The 22,132-nt window shown below is 42.1% G+C and overlaps 1 protein-coding gene across 1 annotated transcript in view; it reads left to right on the top strand.

Moving 5' to 3' along the window:
• Positions 1–22,132, top strand: part of PARP12 (poly(ADP-ribose) polymerase family member 12) — a 38,576-nt gene that overhangs the window by 6,127 nt on the left and 10,317 nt on the right. Inside the window, exons 3-8 of the mRNA XM_046670060.1 lie at positions 2,288–2,588; positions 3,837–3,938; positions 7,414–7,537; positions 14,914–15,109; positions 18,779–18,920; positions 21,720–21,816. Coding sequence (XP_046526016.1) covers positions 2,288–2,588; positions 3,837–3,938; positions 7,414–7,537; positions 14,914–15,109; positions 18,779–18,920; positions 21,720–21,816 — 962 coding nt within the window. The remainder of the gene's footprint in view (positions 1–2,287; positions 2,589–3,836; positions 3,939–7,413; positions 7,538–14,913; positions 15,110–18,778; positions 18,921–21,719; positions 21,817–22,132) is intronic.

Here is a 22,132-nt window from a genome sequence, read left to right as displayed (position 1 = left end):
CATTTCAGATGTTAACCACTTGTTTTGAAGCTTCCCACAATGATGATGTACTAGTTTGGGTCCTTAGAGAAGCAGACACCAAGGTGGGGTTAGCAGTGCAAGAGATTTATTGGGGATGGAACAGAAGAATGTAGGAGAGCCTTCAGCAGTGATGCAGGTCTGACCTCTGTGGCAGGAGAGAGGGAAAGAAGGGGACTGGGTCAGAAGAGATTCTGACTGCAGCACAACTCCAAGGAAGCTTCCACCTGCCCAACAGGAAGTTCTGAGGTAAAGTTGATGTTGGAGGCATCCTGCATCTCCCCAGAACATTGTGCTTGGTCTTTGCTGGGAGCAGCCTGTGGGAATGTGGTGAATAAGGTAGTGGCTCCAGAGAGCAGCAGCTGGGCTGAGAGTTAATTGTGCTCTGCAGCAGATCTGAGTGATGCATTCCTGTGGCCAGCACAGGTTCTATAAGATGCCCTGGCACTGTTTCTAGGATGAGGTAATGGAGATTAGATTGGCATATTTTAATGAAAATTCTTCCACATTATTCAATTAAAATTGCCCATTTGAGAAAGGTGCTACATAGTGTAGTGACTGGTGCATAATAGGTAGTAACTTTTTTCTTTTGCCTTTTGAAAATGAGTATTGATTTAATTAAGCTAACCTTTATTGAATATCTACCACGGGTTAGGCACTGGTGATAAGGAGATAAAAGACCCCATTTTGCCCTTCCGGGAAACACATTTACTGGGTGAGACAGGTCAGCAGATAATTGCAAGATGCTGTTTAGATGCTCCAGTTGAAATCAGTGCTCTGATCTTGGGGGCACAGTTTGGACACTGGAGAAGGCATTCTGGAGTGTGTGGTGCCTGCTCTGGGTGCTGAAGGTTAAATAAAGGTGTGAAGGTCTGGGAAGGGGGAGCTGTGCACAGAGGGGAGGGAACCTGGCATGATCAGGGGACAGCAGGTAGATCCGTGCAACCTGGCTTTAGGATGGGAGACAGGGAGAAAGAGAAATAGGTGGTCAGAGGCTCATCCACTCAGCCTTTTGTATCACAGGAAGGAGTTAGAGGGGACTTGTGTTTGGAGAGTGGACATGAATGTTTTAGAGAGACAGTCTTGTCAGGAGAGTGAGAAATGAATCAGAGGTGACCAGTCTGGAGCATGTGTAGCCTCTGTCTGCTTGGGTCTGCAGGTTGGCTCAGACCACGGTGCCAGCAAATGGGAGCTGAGACCGTAAACTTGGATCCAGTGTGGCTTTCCTGCCAGGATTTCTGCTCTCAGGCTAGTCCCCTATCAGATGACCACTTGGGGGCTGCCACCATGAATCAAATACCCACTATGTTCAGGCATTGTATTAGCCACTTCATCTGTTTCCCATTTAATCCTCACAATAGCCCAGTGAGGTAGGTGGCATTATTCTCATCTGAGGTATTAAAAAACTGAATCTCAGCTGATGAGTGGCTTGCCCAAGGTCACACAGCTTGCAAATGGCAGAATCAGGGTTGGGTCCCAGCCTCTCTCGCCTTTCCCCTCAGGGCTTCCATCTCCAGAGTGGGGTTCCTGCTGTTCTAAGTCTGGGTTCCACAGCCCTCTGCTACATTTCTACATCTTGCTCAAAATAATGCCTGTAAATTGATGGTTGGGCCCCTGGTGGTCTTGGGCCTGCTTCCTATCACCAAGAATTTGTGGTGTAGAGAAGGAGCAGTTGATTCAAGTTCAAGTCCCAGCTTTGCCAACAAAGTTCAACAGATGTGCCAGATGTGGTAGATAGCTCTGTGAGCTAGATCAGGCCGGTTAACTTCTCTGAGTCTCAGTTTGCACTTGAGAAGTGAAAAGGCTGTATTTGGCCTTCTCTCAGATGCTCTAAATCCTCAGAGGCTCTTTGACCCTGAATTGTAGAAAAGAGAGTTGGGAGAAACTGGGGCCTGGGTAGGGGAGAGGCAGAGAATCATTGGGGGAAGTGTGTAGGTAGTAAATAAGTCTTGTTAGGATGCTGCTATGTGATTTACATTAAAATGTCTCATGTGAAGGGAGCCACTCTGATCAGGTTGAAGTTCTTTTGGATTTTGCCGGTGGAGGGGCTTGTTCTGAGCAGTCTGCTGTCCACTCAGTTCCCATTTTAGCCAACAACATATTAGCAGCCGTCTGTGCAGAGTGAGGGATGTTCTCATAGCCGTGTGGATGACGGAATCACAGCTTTGGCTGGGTCTCTAGAGGAACCTCTTCTAACCAGTGGACTGGTCAGTAGGGATGTGGTGTCGCGTGAGGCCTTCCTAAACCTTTTTCTCTTCTCTGTCAACAGATCTGCCTTCACTACAACAAAGGAGATGGACCCTACGGCTCTTGTACCTTTCAAAAGCAGTGTATCAAACTCCATGTCTGCCAGTATTTTTCACAGGGTGAATGCAAGTTTGGCACTGGCTGTAAGAGATCTCATGATTTCTCTAATTCTGAGAATCTGGAAAAATTGGAGAAGTTGGGTATGAGCTCGGACCTGGTGAGCAGGCTGCCTTCCATTTACAGAAATGCTCATGACATCAAGAATAAGAGCTCTACCCCCAGCAGAGGGCACCTTCCTCCCCCGGACCCACAGGGGACTTCGGGTAAGGCCCTGGATTCCAGCTGGCCATTAAATAGAAGTGTGACTTTGGGCAAGTCTGTGCTTCTTTTAGTAAAACACAGTTGGTGATCCCTTCCTAGGGAGTGGGGGTTGTGACAGGTGATACTAAATAGGGAGGGTTTGTTAATGAGTTGTACATGCTTATATGGTGGTAGGTGTGTGTAGGGTAAATGTAATTACTAGGTAAAGACTCATTGGAGTGCTACTGGTAAAGGTAAACTTGGAAAGCAACTTAATGCCCTTTTTATATTACAATTCCTATAATTAACCTAAAATTAAGGAGGTTTCATTTTGAGATGTAGGCTTTCTACTTATTGCTTTTGTTCTTGCTATTGGTACCCAATTCTGGTAGTTCATTAACAAGTACTTGCTATTAGAATCAAATCTAGTTTGTAAAACGTAGCCCTCCACTCACCCGCTGGGGTCATCACAGCCTTAGATACAGAAGGAATCTCAAGCCATCTCTGGGGCTGGCCCTGTGGCCAAGTGGTTAAGTTCATGTGCTCCACCTTTGGCAGCCTGGGGTTCTCCAGTTTGGATCCCGGGCGCGGACTTATGCACCACTCATTGTGCCATGCTGAGGTGGCATCCCACATAGAAAAACTAGAATGACCTACAACTAGGATATACAACTATGTACTGGGGCTTTGGGGAGGAAGAAAAATAGGAGGAAGATTGGCAACAGATGTTAGCTTAGGGCCAATCTTCCGCACCAAAAAGCATACCTTAAAAAAAAAAAGAATCAATTCTAGTTTGTAAAATGTCACCCTCCACTCGCCCTGTGGGATCATCACAGCCTTAGATATGGAAGGAATCTCAAAAGCCATCTAAATGAGTAGGACAGTGGTCCTCCCTTTATTAAATAAAAGGTGTCCCAGGTATCACACCTGGAGATTCTGATTGAGTCACTCTGGGGTAGAGCCAGGCACTTGTGTTTTTAAATGGGTCTCCTAGCAAATTGGGTGCACAGCCAGAGCTGAGAAGAGAGCCCTCCATGGTGTCCTGGATTTGGCTTCCTGGCTCCTCCCTAAAGTGCAGACGGCCCACCTGCATGTCTGAGGGTTGTTTCATCCCGAACGTTATAGGATTTTGTGAGGTTGCTTTGCCCACTTTCATCTTGTATAGAGAGATGAACGAATCCTTTTTTCTCTCCTCTACACCTTGAACTACTCCAACCCCATGTCAGAAGCTTTGATGGAAGTTGATGTGTCTTTTTGGTGTTTCTTTGTAGAAAAAAGAGATAGTTCCGGTTCTGTGTCCCCAAATACTATGAACCAAGAGGAGAGTGATCAGATCTGCTTGTACCATATCTGGAAAAGTTGTAGCTTTCAAGGTAAGTCAGAGGAAACCCCTTCATCCACTTGTGGGTGGGATAACTGCTTCTCCAGGTCCCCTCCTCCATCCAGAGGAGTCAGGGCCTTCTTAATCCTGAGCTGGAGAGGCACTTTGGCTGCACCAATTCTGAAGCAATTTTGATGGGGAATTGAGGATAGTAGGTATTACTTGAGATTCTAAATTGCAGATGAGTTTTTGGAACATACCTTTGATACACGCAGCAAGTGAGTGTCAAGTGTTGACCCTTGGTCAGCTTAGCATGAGGTCACAGGCCTGCACAAGACATGGATGCCCAGTCTAGTGGGAACAAAGATAAGCATCCCTCATAAAGGTGGTCATAGACTTAGAGATGCCTTAGAAACTGGGAAGGCCCTCCCTGAGGAGGAGACACCCATGTTTGCTCTTAAGGGACAAGTAATTGTTTAAGTTGGGGGTTTCTCTCCACAGTTCTTTATCCAGAGGTAGCAATTCTTGTGTGTGTGTGTTTGTATTTTCACTAAACCTTTGTTTTCTTCTTACTGCTGTCCTGGGCTTTGACTGAAGAAAAATTTCTTCTCAAATTCGGTGACTCCTTAAAAAACAACCACCCAAATTTCTTGTTTTGTTTTCAGTCTTTAAAAGCTACTCAAACAATTCATGAATACTTTCACTTTGTAAAAGAGTCAAATAATACAGAGTAAAGTCTGAAGTCCTCCTTCAACCTTCCCCGAAGGTAAACATGTGCTGTGTGGTCATGCTATTTGTTTTACATATTTTTCAACAGAAGGGAACATGTGATATGTATTACTTAACCTGCTTCCTTTACTTAACATCGTGTCTTAGAGATTTTTTCCATGTTAGTATGTGTAAGTCCACCTTGTTTTTAAAAACAGCTTTGTTGTATTTGATTAGAGTAATGTTCCCTTGAGCATCTGAGTACACATGTGTATTTCCATAGATAGATTCCCGGAAATGGGGTGCTGGGTCAGGGAATATGTGCTGTATACACATATATATGCATGTTTTTAAAGTCGGCATTATTGAGATATGTTATACACAATAAAATGCACCCATTTTAGGTGTGCACTCAAGTTTTGGTAAATATGTGTGCCCATGTAACCATCGCTACAATCTAGATATGGAACAATTTCCTCATTCCAAAAATTTCCCTTGTGCCCCTCTGCAGTTCATCGTCACCCCCCAATTTCCCAACCCCAGGCAATCCCTGATCTACTTTTTGTCCCTGTAGATTAAATTTGTCTTTTCTACAGTTTAATATAAATTTAATCGTAACGCATGTATTCTCTTGTACTGTCTTCTGTCACTCAGTGGGTTTTTGAGATTTGGTCATGCTGGCATAGCCATAGTTTGTTCCTTTTTATTGCTGAGTAGTATTCCATTGCATGGATTGATTACAATTTATTGATCCATTTATATGTTGATGAATATTTAGGTTGTTTATAGTTTTTGGCTTTTACAAATAAAGCTTCTATAAATATTCATGTACAAGTTTTTGTTTGGATATATGTTTTCACTTCTCTTGGGTAAAGACCCAGAAGTGAATTACTGCATCATATGATAAATGTGTTTAACTTTATAAGAAACTGCCAGACTGTCTTCCAAAATGGATATAATATTTCACCTTCCCACCAGCAATGTATAAGAGTTCCGGTTGCTTTGCATCCTTGTCAATGCTTAGTATTGTCAGTCTTTTAAATTTTAACTATTCTAATTAATGAGTAGTGATATCTCATTGTGGTTTTAATTTGTATCTCCCTGATGATTAATGATATTTAAAATTTATTTTCATGTGTTTATTGGCCATTTGTACCTCTTCTGTGAAGTGTCTGTTTAAATCTTTTGCCTATTTTTTATATATAACAGCTTTATTGAGATATTGAGTATAATTCACATACTATACAGTTCACTCATTTAATAGTTTTTAGTATAGTCACAGAATTGTGCAACCACCATCTCAGTCAATATTAGAGCATTTTCATCACCTCCAAAGAAACCCTGTAGCCATTGGCAGTTACTCCCGATTCTCCCCTCCCCCCAGCTTCTGGCAACCACGAATTTATGTTGTCTCTATGGCTTTACCTGGATATTTCGTATAAACAAACTCATACAATATGAGGTCTTTTGTCACTCTCTTGCCCATTTTTTGTGGATTGTTTGGTCTCTTGTTATTGAGTTGTAACAGTTTTTAGACATTCTTTTTACAAGTCTTTGTCAGAGATAGGTATTGAAAATATATTTTCCCAGTCTGTGTCTTTCATGTTCATTTTCTTTATGGTGTCTTTTGAAGAATAGAAATTTTAATATTGATGTCCATCTTAATAGTTTTTTCTTTTTACAGTTTGTTTTTTCTGTCTTAAAAATCTTTGCCTATTCCAAGCCCACAAAAATGTTTCCCCATGTTTTTTTCCTAAAAGTTTTGTAGTTTTATGTTTAACTCTAGCTGTTACTCCTGATCTGTTTACTAATTGTCTCCTTAGGTATTGATTCTTCTGTGTGAGTAGCTGCCTGTCCGTGTTATTTTTCCTATGTATTGAGTGACTCTTGGTTGTCTACTCGTGTTGGCTCTTGAGAAGCCCTGTGCCTGATGGAGAATGCTGATTCTGATTCCAGGCTTAATGTCGGGGGGAGAAACAGTACATCTTGCTTGCTGGGGTGGGTAGTTAGTGTGTATCCTAGGACTGGGGTGGGGACTTTGATGGCTCTCATGTGCTTCTCTCTCTCTCCAACCCTTGTATCCACACTCATGTTCCATGGGGCAAATGACAAGCTTGCCCAGCACAAGCAAGGCACTGAAGGAGTGCCTGCTCCAGTGGGTTCCAAGTATCTTTCTAACTAATAGCATATATCTTGGAGGTAGGTCTGTATCAGAATGCAGAGAGCTTCCCATTGCCTGCCTGTCTTTGCTGTCTTCCTTTCTTCTCACAACATTCCTCTGGACGGATGTACCAGAACCTCATATAGGATATCAAAAGGTAGAGAGAGAGTATGGGCGGCATTCCAGGTGAGGGGCCAGCACGAGCCAAGGTGAGGCAGGTGGGAAGTGCAAGGGAGCAGCTGGCTGGAAACCGTAGACCTCAGCTGTTGTGTGTATATCAGCAGGGGCAGAGTAGTGTGTGTAAGTACCTTCAGGCACGTGGGGATGTGCTGAGGAGAGGGTGAGTGTGATAGCAGCTAGAAAGATCAAAGTGGGCTGGAACCATGCCGTTGACCCACCTGTGGTCAGATGTTTAGGGTTGGGATGGATTTCTAGTTGAGATGAATCTGGCTCCATTTCTGGTGACTGCTACCCATCCACATGCCACATATATAGCAATAATGCTTAGTCAGACTGCCCCGTGCAGGGATGGAGCCTTTGACCTTTTCATGAAAACATTCCCAGGTCAGTGGGCAGCACCCACACCCATTGAGAACAGTGGGGCTAGGCCATGCTATGTATTACCAAGATGTCTTACTTCTTTATATTTTTATTTTAGGTAAGTGCAATAAAGTTCATTTCCATTTGCCATATCGTTGGCAATTCTTGGACAGAGGCAAGTGGAAGGATTTGGACAAAATGGAGCTTATTGAAGAGGCATATAGCAATCCCAGGAAAGACAGGTATGAAATACGTCACTTGTGTCTGCTTCATGTCTGACTTTTCTGTGCAGTGCAGGAAGTTTAGACACAGCAGGATTTAGTTTTGATTGCCTACACACACACACGCACACACACTTGAGCAGCCTGGTCTGGAGGTGGAAGCTCTGGGCTGGAAATTGGAAGTTAATGTTCATACTGTCAGTTTGGTGCCTCTGTTCTCCCACTTTCCCTCCTTTCGGGGAGGAGCTATGGGAAAAAGACCTGGTGGTAGCAAGTAAGTTCTCAATTACTTGCTGCTAAGATTGATCACGTACATATATGCTCACTGATTAGTGCAGAAAAGTGAGAGGCAATCATTTGTGAAATTGTAGCCTTTGCTTGTAAAGTCATAGAGTTATTTATTGTTCAGCCTTTAACTTTTTAATTTTTCAAAGTTTGTCCCTGTATTTTCAGAAAGTCCTGAGTAGCCTTATTTTCAAATACTATATCTTGGATTGAACTTGCTTTATGTTGCCAATAAGAGACTTTGAGCCTACTTTTTGAGTGGATAAAATAAATTTGTGCTTAGAGTGCAATTATGTGCAAATTGCTACTGATAAAGTGTCTGAAACAAATTGTCCCCCTTTGGAAGATTAAACGGCTCACACACCACCCCTTATCTTTCTCTTTTTTTTCTGAGGCAAAATTTGCACAGAGTGAAGTGCACAGATATTAAATTCAGTGAGTTTTGACAAATGCATACACTCGTGTAGCCAACACTCTGATCCAGATCATTTTCATCACCCTAGAAAGTCCCCTTCTAGTGAGTGCCCACCCCCATAGGCCACCACTGTTTTGACGTCTATCACCGTAGATTAGTCTTGCCTGTTCTGGGACCTCATCTGATGGAGCCATAGCTGTACTGTTGGGCCTGGCATCTTTCTCTCATCACTCTGTTCTCGAGACTCATGCAAATTGTGCTTGTCTTCTGGTGCACATGCCCACAGGCGTCTGTAGGGTAGCTGTTCAGGGAAGAAACTTCTGGGAGGTAGGCCGGGTCCATCCTCAACTCTGCCAGGTGATGCCAGGTTGTTTTCCAAAGTGGTTGTACCACTTTCCCACCCCCATTAGCAGCCTGTAGTGACACATCTCCCTAATGTTTGATATTGCCTGTCATCTGAACTCTTGCCAGTCTGGGGTGTACAGTGCTATCTCAGTTTGCGTGTCCCTGATTCCTAATGAGGTAAAGTGTCTTCATGTGTTTATTGGCCATTTGTGCTTCCTCTGCTGTGAAATGTCTTTCCTTGTAGTTTGCCCGTTTGCCTGGCAGGGGAGGTTATGTTTTTAGCTATTTATTTAGTTTTAGGAATTCTTTAAATTTCTGGAAGTTAATTGTGTGTTGAAAATGAACTCTTCCTGTCAGCTTATGGTATCTTTTAATGAAGAAAGGTGTTTAGCCGTCTTTTCCATATGGTTTTATACTTTTTGTGCTGTAAGAAATCCTTCCTTATCCAAAGACCATAAAGAAATTTTCCTGAATTTTCTTTTAAAAGTCTTAACATTTTAAGGGCTGTATTTAATCTCGCCTTGCATGTGGTGAAGTATGGGTCCAGTTTCATTCTTATGCAGATGAATTACCAGTTTTGCCAAAGATGACTTTTTAAAAAATTATTTAAAATTTTTTAAATTGTGGTAAAATATACATAACTTAAAATTTACCATCTTAACCTTTTTTTTTTTTGAGGAAGATTAGCCTTGAGCTAACTGCTGCCAATCCTCCTCTTTTTGCTGAGGAAGACTGGCCCTGAGCTAACATCCTGCCCATCTTCCTCTACTTTATATGTGGGATGCCTACCACAGCATGGTGTGCCAAGCAGGGTGCCATGTCGGCACCAGGGATCCAAACCGGTGAACCCCGGGCGGCCAAAGTGGAACGTGCACACTTAACTGCTGCTCCACCAGGCCGGCCCCCATCTTAACTATTTTTAAGTGTACGGTTTGGTGACATTAAGTGCATTCACATTGTTGTGCAGCCATCGCCACTATCCGCTTCCAAAAGTTTGTTTTTAAAGCCATCAAGACTGAGCCAAATTTGGCAAAACGTTAACACATTTTATAGTTTATCTTCAGACTCAGTTGCCCAACACTACTTTTTAAAGTAGGCCATCTTTTTTCCACCTATTTTCAGTGCCACCTGTGTCAGGTGCCAATTAGCAAACACACCTGAGTCTGTTTCTGGCCTCTTCTGTTTCATTGGTCCGTTTGTATCAATATCACACTGTCTTACCTTGTAGATCTTTTTAGTAAGTTTTGGTATCTGTTAAGGCAAATCCGCACCTTGTTTTTCTTCACATTGTCTTGGCTCTTCTTGGTCTTTTGCTTCTCTTTAGAAATTTTAAAATCTGGCCTATAGGGGTGGGCACTGATGAGTTTTTCATGGAAAACTTGGTATAATATTTTAAATTGGAACTTGATTGACTGTTGTCAGTTTGGGAGAGTTGACATCTTTATGATGCTGTACTTTCTGTTCATATACCTGGTAGCATCTCATTTATTTAATCTTCTTTAGTATCTTTCAATAGTTCTATTATTTTCTCCGTTGAAATCTTGTATATCTTTTGTTAGTTTTTTTTCCTTTAGGGATCTGTTACCTTCTTCACTTCCTTTTTCAAAAAAATATTTTTTAAAGTTATATTTTCCGTCTGCTGATGCATGGAAATGCAATTGGCTTTTGTAGAATCTTGTTTCCTGCATGTTTACTAAAACATCTTAATTCAAATAAATTATCAATATTCTTTTGAGTTATCTGTATAGTTATCTATATATTCTTGTTATATAGAAATTAATATAATCTGTGAATAGCATTTTTATTTCTTAAACATTTGATTTCTTTTTATTGACTTACTGTAGTGCCAGGATCTCCTGTATCATGCTGAATACAAGTCATGATAGCTGGAATATTATTCCTTTTTACTTTCTTTCGTTCTTAATTTTAAAACAAGTAACTGTTAAATGTTTCACCTTGAGCATGAGTAAATGTTTGGAACCTTTGGCCTTGTTAAGGAATTCTAATTTTGTCCCTAGTATGCTAGGAGTTGTTTTTTTTGAAATTGTATATGGAAGTTGAATTTTATTGAGTGCTGTTTCTATATTAATTAAGAGCTCCTGTTTTGTTCTCCTTTACTTGTTAATGCAGTGAATTACGATAATTTTCTAGTACTGTCTACCACATTCCTGGGCTTAAAGTCATACTTAGCTGGGATGCACAGACACACAGACAAACACACTGCTAAATTTAGACACCAGTAATTGGTTTAAGATTTTTGCATTTATGTTTGAGTAAGATTGGTCTATAATTGTTTCATATTATCATTGCCTAATTTATATCTTAAGAAGTTTCTAGCCTCATAAAAAAGAGGTTGGGATGGTTTCTTTTTCTGTTCTCTGAAAAAATTTACATAAAATTAGAATTGTTTTTTCCTGAATGATTGATCATGTATCTATAAGAATATCTAGGCCTAATGTTTAATTTGTGAGAAGATTTTAAACTGCTGACCCAATTTCTTGTAATTGTTATAGGGCAAGTCAGCTTCTCTATTTTTCTTTGCATTGATTTTGGTAAGTTTATGTTTTTCTCCAGGAGTTTGTTCATTTTCAAACGAATTGTCATAAAGCTGCTTGTAATATCCCTTTTAGGTCTATGGCATCTTTAATTTTGTCCCCTTTTACATTTCTAATATTTTTCTCCCCCCTCCTTTTTTGTTGAACAATCTTGAAGAGATTTATTAATTTTATTAGTATTTTTCTTTTTTTTTCATAAGAACCAACTCCTGTCCTTTTGATCTCATATATTAGATGACCCATGGTTTATTTCTAAAAGAATTTTAAAATTAGTTTATTTAATTTCAAATGAATTGCATTGTAGTCAGAAAGTATAGACCTAATAATAACAGGTTCTTTGAATTTTATTGAGATTTGCTTTATGGTGTAGTATGTGGTCAGTTTTGGTAAAAGTTCCATGTGTGCTTAACGTCCGTTAATTTATATTTATTGTCATTACCTATACATTGGAATTTATTTCTACTGTCCATCTTAGTTTTTGCTATTTGACCTTTTTCTATATTTCTTTTCTCTTTTTGGTCTTCTCTTAGGTTTTTTTTTTCCCTCACTTGGTTTTTTTTTTTTCCTTATCTACTAGTTTGGGAGTTGCATACTCTTCTAGTGGTTAGAAATCTAAACAGGTTCTTTAAGTTAGCAACCTTTAGCCTAAAACTTAAGCCAATCATTACTTTTTATCATTCTTTTGAACAATAGAAGAGTCTTGAACTGACTAGTTCCATTCAAACTTATTTACTACTTCTATGAATTTGGGCAAATTACTTAACCCAGCCTCTGTTTCTCCATATGTCAAATTAGATAATAGTTCCTACATCAAAGGGCTATCTTGAAAATTAAAAGAGTTAGTATATGTAAAACACTCAGAACAAGGGCAGGCACATAAGATGTGCTATATGTGTTGCTTCTATTGTTTATTTAATCCCACAAGTTAGAAATTAGTGTCAATCTTTGCTTAAATTTACATATTTATCATTTGTTTTGTGCTCACCATTCCTTTGCTCCTGTTTCCTCCTACGTCCTTTTCCTTCTTTAAGTTCATCTCCTAGAAGTTGCTTTGGTGAGAGTCTAGTGACAGATGTGTTTTTTGTTTGTCTGAAAGTGTCTTTATTTCATCCCCTTCTTGAAAGATAGTTTTATTGAGTATTTTCTTTTAGCTCTTCAAAGATGATTCCATTGTTTTCTGGCTTCCATTGCTTCTATGTAGAAGTTAGCTGTCAGTCTAAATGTGGCTCTATTAGTTTCCTAGGACTGCTGTAACAGATTACCATAAACTTGGTGGCTTAAAACAACAGAAATTTATGTTCTCACAGTTCCAGAGGCTAGAAGTCAGAAATCAAGGTGCCAGCAGGGCCCCGCTCTGTCTGAAGGCTCTAGAGGAAGATCCTTCCTTGCTGCTTCCCAGCTTCTGGTGGTTGTCAGCAATCCTTGCTGTTCCCTGGCTTGCCTTGTTTTGTAGCTGCATTATTCCACTCTCTATGTCTGTCATCACATGGCATTCTCCCTATGTGTCATGGTGTCTGTATCCAAATTTGCTTCTTCTTATAAGGACACCAGTCATTGGATTAGGGCCCACCCTACTCCATTATCACCTCATTTTAACTTGATTACATCTGCAAAGACCCAGTTTCCAAAGAAGGTCACATTCACAGGTACAAAGGGTTAAGACTTAAGTATATCATTTGAGGGGATATAATTCAACTAAGTACAGTAGATAATCTGTTTTTTCTCTGACTCCTTTTAATATCTTGTCATTCTTTGGTGTTGTGCAGTTTCACTAAGATCTGTCTATGTGTGGATTTATTTTTATTTAATCTACTTATAATTTGTTGTGCTTTCTGAGTCAGAGGCTTATGTTTAATCAATTCTGGTAGCTCCTTAGCCAAGATCTCTTCACGTGTTTGCTTCTCTGGACTTCTGATTAGATATATAAGATCTTCTCATGTTATCTTTTATGTCTGTTAACTTCTCTTCCATCCTCTCTGCAGCATTTAGGGAAATTTCTTCACCTTGGTCCCTAAATTCACTGGTTCAGCCTTGTCTGAGATACAGTGTGTCCCATCTATTGTGATTTTAAAATTTCAATTATTATTTACTTCTAAAGGTTTTATTTCTATTTTTTTTTCAAACTTACTCAAATAGTCTTATAGTCTCTTGATTCTTACTCATACTTTTTTTTAAAGATTGGCACCTGAGCTAACAAGTGTTGCCAATCCTTTTTTTTTTTCTCCTGCTTTATCTCCCCAAACCCCTGTACATAGTTGTATATCTTAGTTGTGGGTCCTTCTAGTTGTGGCATGTGGGACACTGCCTTAATGTGACCTGACAAGCAGTGCCATGTCTGCATCCAGGATCCAAACCCTGGGCCGCCGCAGCGGAGCACGTGAACTTAACCACTTGGCCACGGGGCCGGCCCCTGATTCTTACTCATACTTTTGATACTCAATTTAGTTTTTTTTTTTTTTAGGGAAGAGTAGCCCTGAGCTAACTGCTGCCAATCCTCCTCTTTTTGCTAAGGAAGACTGGCTCTGAGCTAACATCTGTGCCCATCCTCCTCTACTTTATATGTGGGACACCTACCTCAGCCTGGCTTGCCAAGCAGTGCCATGTCCACACCCGGGATCCGAACCGGCAAACCCCGTGCTGCCAAAGCGGAACATGTGCACTTAACTGCTATGCTACTGGGCTGGCCCTCAATTTAGTTTTTAAAACACTTTATATGTATTTTATATTTGCATCCAAGATTGCTAATGTTTGTTGTCTTTGGTGGACTGATTCTGTTTGTTTTTGCTGACTTTTACTCATGGTATCTAATTTCCACATGTGTTTTGTGATTTATTTGATTGTGAGCTCATGTTTGCTGAAACTATCTGTGGAAATTCTTTTGAGGTCTGGGTTGAAGGTGAATTCCTCCAGAGAGAATTTGTGTTTGCTTCTCTGGGAGCCGCCTCTGTGGGGCTTCTTTAAAGTTAATTCTCACACAGGAAGTGTGAATCAACTTGAAACTTTTGTGAGGTCTGAGTGGTTTATAAGTTCTCAGGGCAAGTTTTTTCTCCTCCATCCAGAGCCAACATTGATACAGGCAAGTTTCCTTACTGACTCCCCTCGTAAGGCAGATCCCCTCCACCCTACCTCACTAAGGATGTGTAGTCTTTAGGATCTTGGTTTTATGCAGAAGTCTCACTTTACCTTCCCTTGGCTCTTTGGGCAGTACATTATTTGGAAAGGGAGTAAATCCTGGTGGCTCACAGTACACGCCATGTAGCCAAACTGTTTAACTTAAACCTTAGTTCTACCGTCTGTTAGCTGTTTGACCTTAGACAGGTTTCTTAACCTTCCTAGGCTTCTATTTTCCCATCTGTGAAATGGAGATAACAGTCTCAACCTCATGGGGTTATGAAGACTTAATCCCTTAATACGTATAGAACACTTAATACAGGGTCTGGCTCACACACTAAACACTCAATATATGTTAACTTGTTATTTTTAGCTTCTAGGGATTTCACTTTCTTGCTAGCTCAGGAATGCATTTTTAAAAAGAATATTTTAACTAACATTTTCTGCATAGTGAATGTCATGATAATGTGGCTCCATATTACCCTGATTTTATTTTTGCACAGCAAAACTGATCTTAAAAGCAGTCCTCTCCTTCCCACCTTGGAGACTTTTTTTTTTTAATGTAAATGTCCCATTTACATTCATATCTACCAGCTGGGCATCTAGAAGACCACAAGTGGAAGCTGAGGGACCTGTGTTCATTTGGCTGGTGGAATTTTCAGTCTACTTCTCATGTTCTTTTGCAGGATCCTGTGTGCTGAGTCGGCCAGTAACTTTCACTTTGATTGTCTGAACTTCGACTCCATGATGTTTGGCGCAGCCCGGGCTCGTCGCCTCTCCACAGCCTCCTCAGTCACCAAACCTCCACACTTCATCCTCACCACTGACTGGGTTTGGTACTGGACCGATGAGTTTGGTTCTTGGCAGGAATATGGAAGACAAGTAAGTGTCATGGAAAGAAGGTGAGTATTTCCTCCCAAGGATCAGTACTAGAGGAGCCGTTCCAAACATGAGCACAAGGATTGTTCCGAGGGGTCCTTTACAGCACCAAGAATCCCCAGGTCCTTGTATGACTCACGGGTTTTAAGGGAATTATGGCAAAATTAGATCATTTGGAGTTCATTTGTATGAGGTTCCATTTTTGGACGATTGGCTATCTGTTGGCTCATGAGAACTGAATGAATATAAGTTGTAGTGAGATCACCTTTCTTCATTGGTTTTGTTAAATGAAGTAGAAAGATGCCTCTCCTACTGTTGAATGGGTAACTGGAGCAAGTGCTATGTGTGCAGGAGTGTTTGTGTAGCTGCAGAATAAAGTTTAAGGCTTTTCAAAGTAGGCTCTCTGCCTTCCCTCTAGCAGCAACTTTACAGAAGGGGGCAAGTATAAGAAAATTGACTTATTTCAGGTATTGATTTGGAATCTGGATCCAACAACTGTTAGTATCAGTTGTTTGAAGATGTTCATTGATGGATTAGATTAAAAGGAGCCCCCTGGTCACCTGTAGAGGTACAAGTACAGGGAGGTCACCATTTCTATAGGGACAGCCTCTCCAAAATGAAAATTGGGATGCGTGGTCTGATAGACATTTGTACTCTTCTGGGTTGTGAGAGGCTGTATTAAAGCTTTAGTTTCTTGCTCTTATCTCCACTTAGAATATCTTTTTCTCTGGGGATACTGTCATGTGGGCTGCATGAGGGCAGGAGCTTTGTCTCTCTTTTGCCACTGATGTATTCCCATGCCGAGGACAGTGCCTGTGCCTAGCAGGTCCTGAGGACATAGACATTGGCTGATTGAAGGACAGAGATACTGTTGCCCCGTGCCAGCTGGTCAGTTGGACCTGGTTACTCTTGGTGGCCTTGAGACCTCATCCTTCTCCTCCGTTTCTTCCAGCACCAGCCTTTCCTCGTCGGCTGCTCTATCCACCCCCTTCCCCACCCATCTCCTCTTCTTGAGCATCCTGGGATTCCTTCCGCCTTCCCTTCCCTGTAGATTTGTTTAGGGAGGCTCTCTAGCCTTGCTCTCGGTTTGGTAAGGAGCAGGAGGGGAGAGGATGACGGGCTGGTCAGGCTCCATGAATCAAGCTTAGCTGGTGACAACATGGCAGGCGAGAAGCACTTAGCAAATGTAACAGCCTCTGATGATCCCGCTGGTGGTTTGTCCCTCTTCTGGGGGAGACAGGCTCCCTGGGCTCCGAGTGGGATGACACGGGACCCTGGGGGCAACACAAGAGAAAGTAAGTTTCCCTGGGTGACTTTGCAAACTGGGTCATCACAACTTTGGGGACTGGAGGCCTTTCTCCTCCCAATACCCCACACTTAGGGTTTTCCCCTTTTTTTAATGCTGCTACTCTTTTATTAAGCAGTATAGTTGGAGTGCATAACCTTGTTTAGAACAGGGAGAGTCTCTGGGGATGACCTGTATGTGGGTATTGTTGACACATCATGTACTGGTGGGTACGGATGTGCATGTGTGGACTTGGTGACTTTCGGCTGCGTGGTCTCATTTTGTACCATTGGCTGGACCCCCTCATAGGATGACCTGTCCATTCTAGCTCTTCCTTTCCTATACACTTCTGGTGTCACCTCATATTTGGATTTCTGTCATAGTTTTCTGCTAAGGTAGTTCAAGACCGTTTTCTGTTGATTCTCAGAAAAGCTAGGTTCTTTTCTGCCTGAGCTTGGAATGTGCCCCCAAATTTCAAGTCCAAATTGCCTCCACTTTCTTAAGTTCCTAGCTGCCGTAAAAAAGTACCACAAACTGGGTGGCTGAGAACAACAGTGATTTATTGTCTTTCAGCTCTGAAGCTGGAAATTGAAATCAAGGTGTTGGCAGGGCCATTCTCCCTCGGAGACCTGGAGGGGAATCCTTCCTTGCCTCTCCCTAGCTTCTGGTGGTTTGCTGGTGATCTTTGGTGTTCCTTGTCTTGTGTTTGCATCACTCCAGTCTCTGCCTTGTCATTGCATGGCATTCCCCCTCTGTCTGTCTGAATGTGGTCATTCTCTTATAAGGACGTTGGTCATTTGAATTAAGGCCCACCCTACTCCACTATGATCTCATTTTAACTAATTACATCTGCAATGACCTATTTCCAAATAAGGTCACATTCTGAGGTCCTGAGGGTTAGGACTTCGACATATATTTTTTGAGGGGGGAAACAATTTAGCCCATAACCTAATCTTGTTTATAAAGGTATTACGGTGCTTGGCGCACTGAGTTTTCCTGCGTTAAACTTGACATCCCTGAGGTATTGGGCTGCAGGAGGCTGCATTACCCCAAACTGTATCCTCTTTAGATTATTCTCAACAGACTTCTCAGGTTGATTTACCTTGTGCACCTTCCCCCTTTCCTGTGAACTCCTTTGCCGTGATCTAAGAGCCCCATAGTTGCCCTCACCCTTTCGTACCTGAACAACTCATCCATCTCTGCCTGGAAGAAAGACCCCTGTTAATTCCACCACTCACCGGAATCTGACTTCTATTCCCATTACTTGTTTGTCTGGTCAGTATTCATGGTGCACCTACAGGAGGTGGGACCTGGCCAGGCACAGCCCTTGCCATGCCGTAGACACTGGCAAAGGGCCAGGTGCCAAATCCTGTGGCATTTCCAGCCTGTTGTCCAGTCCTTCCTCACTCTCCTGGCTTTCTTGCTCCTCCTCAGGCTTCTTTTTTTCACTCCCCTTTGTGAATATTGGAGTTTCCTGGGGTCCAGCTCATACTCCCGTTCTGTTGACAGTGGTGGCCACTTTGAGTGATCTCTGCATCTCTGTCTCCAGACCAGATTTCTCTTCAAACTTCAGACTCATGTATCCAGATAACCCATCTGAGATTTCTGAAACCTTTGCTTTTTGTTCTAGACACTATTCTAAGTGCTCTGCATGCCTTATTTTAATTATTTTCCCAACCCTTTGAGGATGGGATGGTACTGTTGTGTGATGATATGAGGATGATTTAAGTTGTATTATTATTCCTGTTATAGAGTTGAGATAATTGAGGTTCAGAGAGGTTAAAATAACTCACCGAGGTTATAAACAGATTTAGGAGCCAGAATTCAAACTCAGTTATTCCATCCCCAAATCTTAGATGTTTTGTAAGTAATTGAAGAGAGAACGAGAGATCAAAATGGGTAATTGGAAAAAATAGAAGAGCTCTCCAAGGGACCAGAAAAAGAAAACGAGGAGAAGGCCTGAGCTCTGATTCAGGGATGGTAGGAACAAGAATAGGTGGAGAAGAGGCAGCATTGCTCAGGCCGCCAGTCAAGCAGCATTTGAGAGTTTAGTGTCGGTGTTTCACCTTCATTTGAATGGTTGTATCATCCATTTTGGGTAGTCTGAATGCCCTCTCTTCCATTGCTCCCATCCCACTTATCCTGGTTGGCAAGACCCATATTTACTGTCTTCCATTTTCCCTGGCAGCTTTTAGGAGGCAGTCGTGTCAGCTTCTCTTCCACGCCTCCTGCCACACCCCTGCTCCCTGCCTCTTCCCTCCTCCACCTCCTCTATGACATGAATATCTACTGTGGACATGTCTGTGGTGTGGCATGGACAGCACCTAGCGTCTTTCTTCATCATCATCTGTTCTTGCCTTCATGAAGTATCTGGTTTTTCCTTGCAGGGCATGGAGCACCCTGTGACTAACGTCAGCAGCAGCGATTTGGAGAAGGCCTACCTGGCCTACTGCACGTCGGGGTCTGACGCCCAGGCAGCCACTCTGAAGTTCCAGGCCGGAAAGCACAAATACGAGTTAGACTTCAGAGGTACTTCCTGACCCACTGCCCTCTCCCAGCAGGGCCTGGCCATCTGTTGGCTCTGCCTTTTGCACATTAACCCTGGAGAAGCTCTGTATACACATTGAGGGCCAGGAAAGAAGAGGGAGGGGTGGTCCCTGCTCCTAAAGTACTGCCCCTCTGGAAGGGAGATGGCCTTGAAAACAGATGATGCCAGCCCAGCGGGATGGAGGAGAAGCTGCCTAGGGGAGTGAGAAGAGAGGACCCTGAGGAGGGGATAGGAGCCCAAAGCGTGGAGGGTCAGCACGTGCGCAGTGGTGGTTGTCCTGTAGGCCATGGACAAGTCTCTCTGTGTCTGAGGATTAACCTCAGTCCCTGACAAGTATCAGCAGTTCTGCTGTGCAGCTCAGGCTTGTCCCTCCCCATGGGACAGCATTAATATCTTTTCTGTAGGCGTCTTCGGCACAGATGGACTGCCAGGTTAAACACGTGGTATACACACGCTGTAATTAAAAGCTGCTAGGGAGCGGATTTTCGTGTGCTCGTGGTGTCTTGAAACTGGGCCTTAAATGACTTGTCCTGCTTGCCTTGATAGACAGACAGAAAGAGGCCAAACACCCTTTAGCCAGTTCTTCCAGTGACCAATTTGTGAGGATTTTTAAGTTTTAGTTTTTCTGTGGCTTCTCTTAAGCCGTTTTCACATGGATTTATCAGTCCAGTCTTGTTCAATTTAGTTTTGCCTTTAAATTCACATTGAATCCTTGTGAATGTTCAGCGCTTTTTAAGGGAATTAAGTGGGCCTTCCTTTAAACCCAGTTTATTGTCTTCTCTATTCTTGTGGACCTTCTATTTGGAGGGCAGCAAAGTGTCTTTGGTGAATTATCCTAAACCTACTTTGCCTGCCTGCTTTTAGCCAGTTGGTTTTGCTTGTGGTTTTGCTTAATGTGGAATCACTGCCCCCTCGGTGTGCCCTTCAGAGAACCTGGAATTTCTTCTCCTCTGCAGTGAGAGCTGCCTGCCAGCCTTCAGCATCTGCTGGAGAAGGCCAAGTATGTGTGAGGTGGTTTGCAGTCCACAGTCTGATAAACGCAAGTGCACTACAGAGGACAATGAGGGACACATGAACTAATGACCTTCAGGGCAGTCCTGAGTTCAAGTGGACATAACTGGCACCTATCTGACTGCTGCCGACAACAGTTAGAAATATTTCTTTTAAGTATGTGGCAAATATCAAAACAAATAAACCAGAAATGTCGTATGCAGCCTTTACCATTCTCAACCTAGACAGCACCCCCAGGGGACATAAGTCAGGAGGAGGTTGGGGAAGAGCACACGCATGCAGTTTACTGCAAACTGCAGGAAATGTGTGTTCACCGCAGACAGACCTAAGTTCACTTGGATGGGCAGTTCTTTTTTTGTTGGTGGTGGATAACAGTAGCCACAGAACTAGTTTGAGATAAGTTAGCTTCTTTTCTCCCAACTTCACTACTAGGTATAGTGACAGCAAGTCTCAGACCCAAATTTGCCACCCACACTTAGTAACTAAATATTTATTAAGAAGTAAGTACAGAAGCACACACAACAGGCCAAATGACTTGTTCTGTAGGACTGGGGAAGACTCAGCTCTGTCCTCTTAGGGCTCTTGTCCCAAAAGAGTCATTCAAGGCAAATGCCAAGATTCCAGAGGCAGAATTCTGACATCTGTTAGTTGGCATCAGAGGGGCAGAATCCCCAAGGTCAGGACTTGTTTAAGGACTTAGCCTAGTGTATCTTCTTTAGGGGGAAGTTAGGGAACAAGCTTCGCTTTACCCTGTCCATGGGAGAGTAGGGAATGGGTCTCACATACATTTAGCCGGTCTATATATCTTGAAAACTTTTAATTTCACCAGTGAGAGCCATTTGAGATTCATCACAGTGTTAGTGAACAGACCAATAAAAATCCATTAGTATGCTAATTAGCAGAATATTGATGGGAGGTTGAGTGGTGGGTAACAGAAGGGGTTGTGGTAGCCATGTCTGGATTATGGGCTCCTGATTAGAATGTGGAGGACCCCCCAGGAGTGCCCATTCTTGTTGACCATGTGGGCTACAGCACAAGGTACACCACCTAGGTGATCATGAAGTATATGCTCAAATGCAGTAAGGTAAGTTATAGACGTCTACAAATTAATATGAAAATGTTTTTTAAATAAAAAAAATTTTTATATTCTAAATGCAAAAAAGTAAGACTTGACAAGGTCTTCCTGGTGGTTGGGGACATGTAATCTAACTTGTGGGTATTCCTGACTTTTTAACTTAAGGGGCAGTGTTCCCCCCCGCCCAGGATAAATCAGAGGAGCTTGGGAGTGGGTGTGGAGCAAGAATTTTGTTTATTAAAGGTGGTGCAGGTTTAAAAAGGTTGAGAAATACTGCTATAGAGTCAGTTTAGTGAAACTAAGAAAAAAAAGTCTTAAGAGTAAAATTATTATATTAACTCTAAATCCCACTAGCTCAAGATGTGGTAATTTGGTCTCAGACTGGGCTGAAGCTTTTTTATATCCAAGCTGGGAAAAATTGCTAAGCAAAATAATAGTTTAAACAAGATTGGAAAGAACAATTTAAAAGCGCTCATGTATAATTGATATGTCAATTACTAATCATTCATCTATTCATTAAACCCAGTCTCCTAAGGATACCTATTTTCTTTATGAATATTTGAAATGTGTAAAACTGCCTTATGTTTAGCAGACTGATTCTGGGCTTCACACATTTGGATTAGATTGCCAGCCCATTTAATTTGTGTTTATAAAACATTGTCATCCTGTGCGTGTAAATGGTTTTTTTTCTCAGCCTTCATTCAGAAAAACCTGGTCTATGGTACAGTCAGAAAAGTTTGCCGAAGACCCAAATATGTGTCTCCCCAGGATGTGAAAGTGAAACGAACCTGGTAGGTGTCATTTGGGGCACGTGTTACTTAGCATGTGTGTCATTTGGGATGTGCTCTGCTGCAAGTACAGAAAACCCACCCAGACTGGCTGAAACATTAAACGGGGTTTCTTGGCCGTGTAACTGAATGCTCTAGCACTCTCTGTCTCAGAGTATTTTGTGCCCCGCCCTCCTCCATGTATATCTGAACTTTCCTTCACTCAACACCAAAGTGCTGTGTTAATATCCGTGTTCTATAAAGGGACTGAGAATTCATGAGACTGGAAAATCAATGTACACTTACCACATTTCAAATAGAAAAATATTAGCATGTATTA

Source organism: Equus quagga, chromosome 8, assembly GCF_021613505.1.
Source record: "Equus quagga isolate Etosha38 chromosome 8, UCLA_HA_Equagga_1.0, whole genome shotgun sequence".
NCBI classification, from domain to species: Eukaryota; Metazoa; Chordata; class Mammalia; order Perissodactyla; family Equidae; genus Equus; species Equus quagga.
The sequence above is the reverse complement of the archived record's forward strand: the minus strand, read 5'-3'. Positions and strand labels throughout refer to the sequence as shown.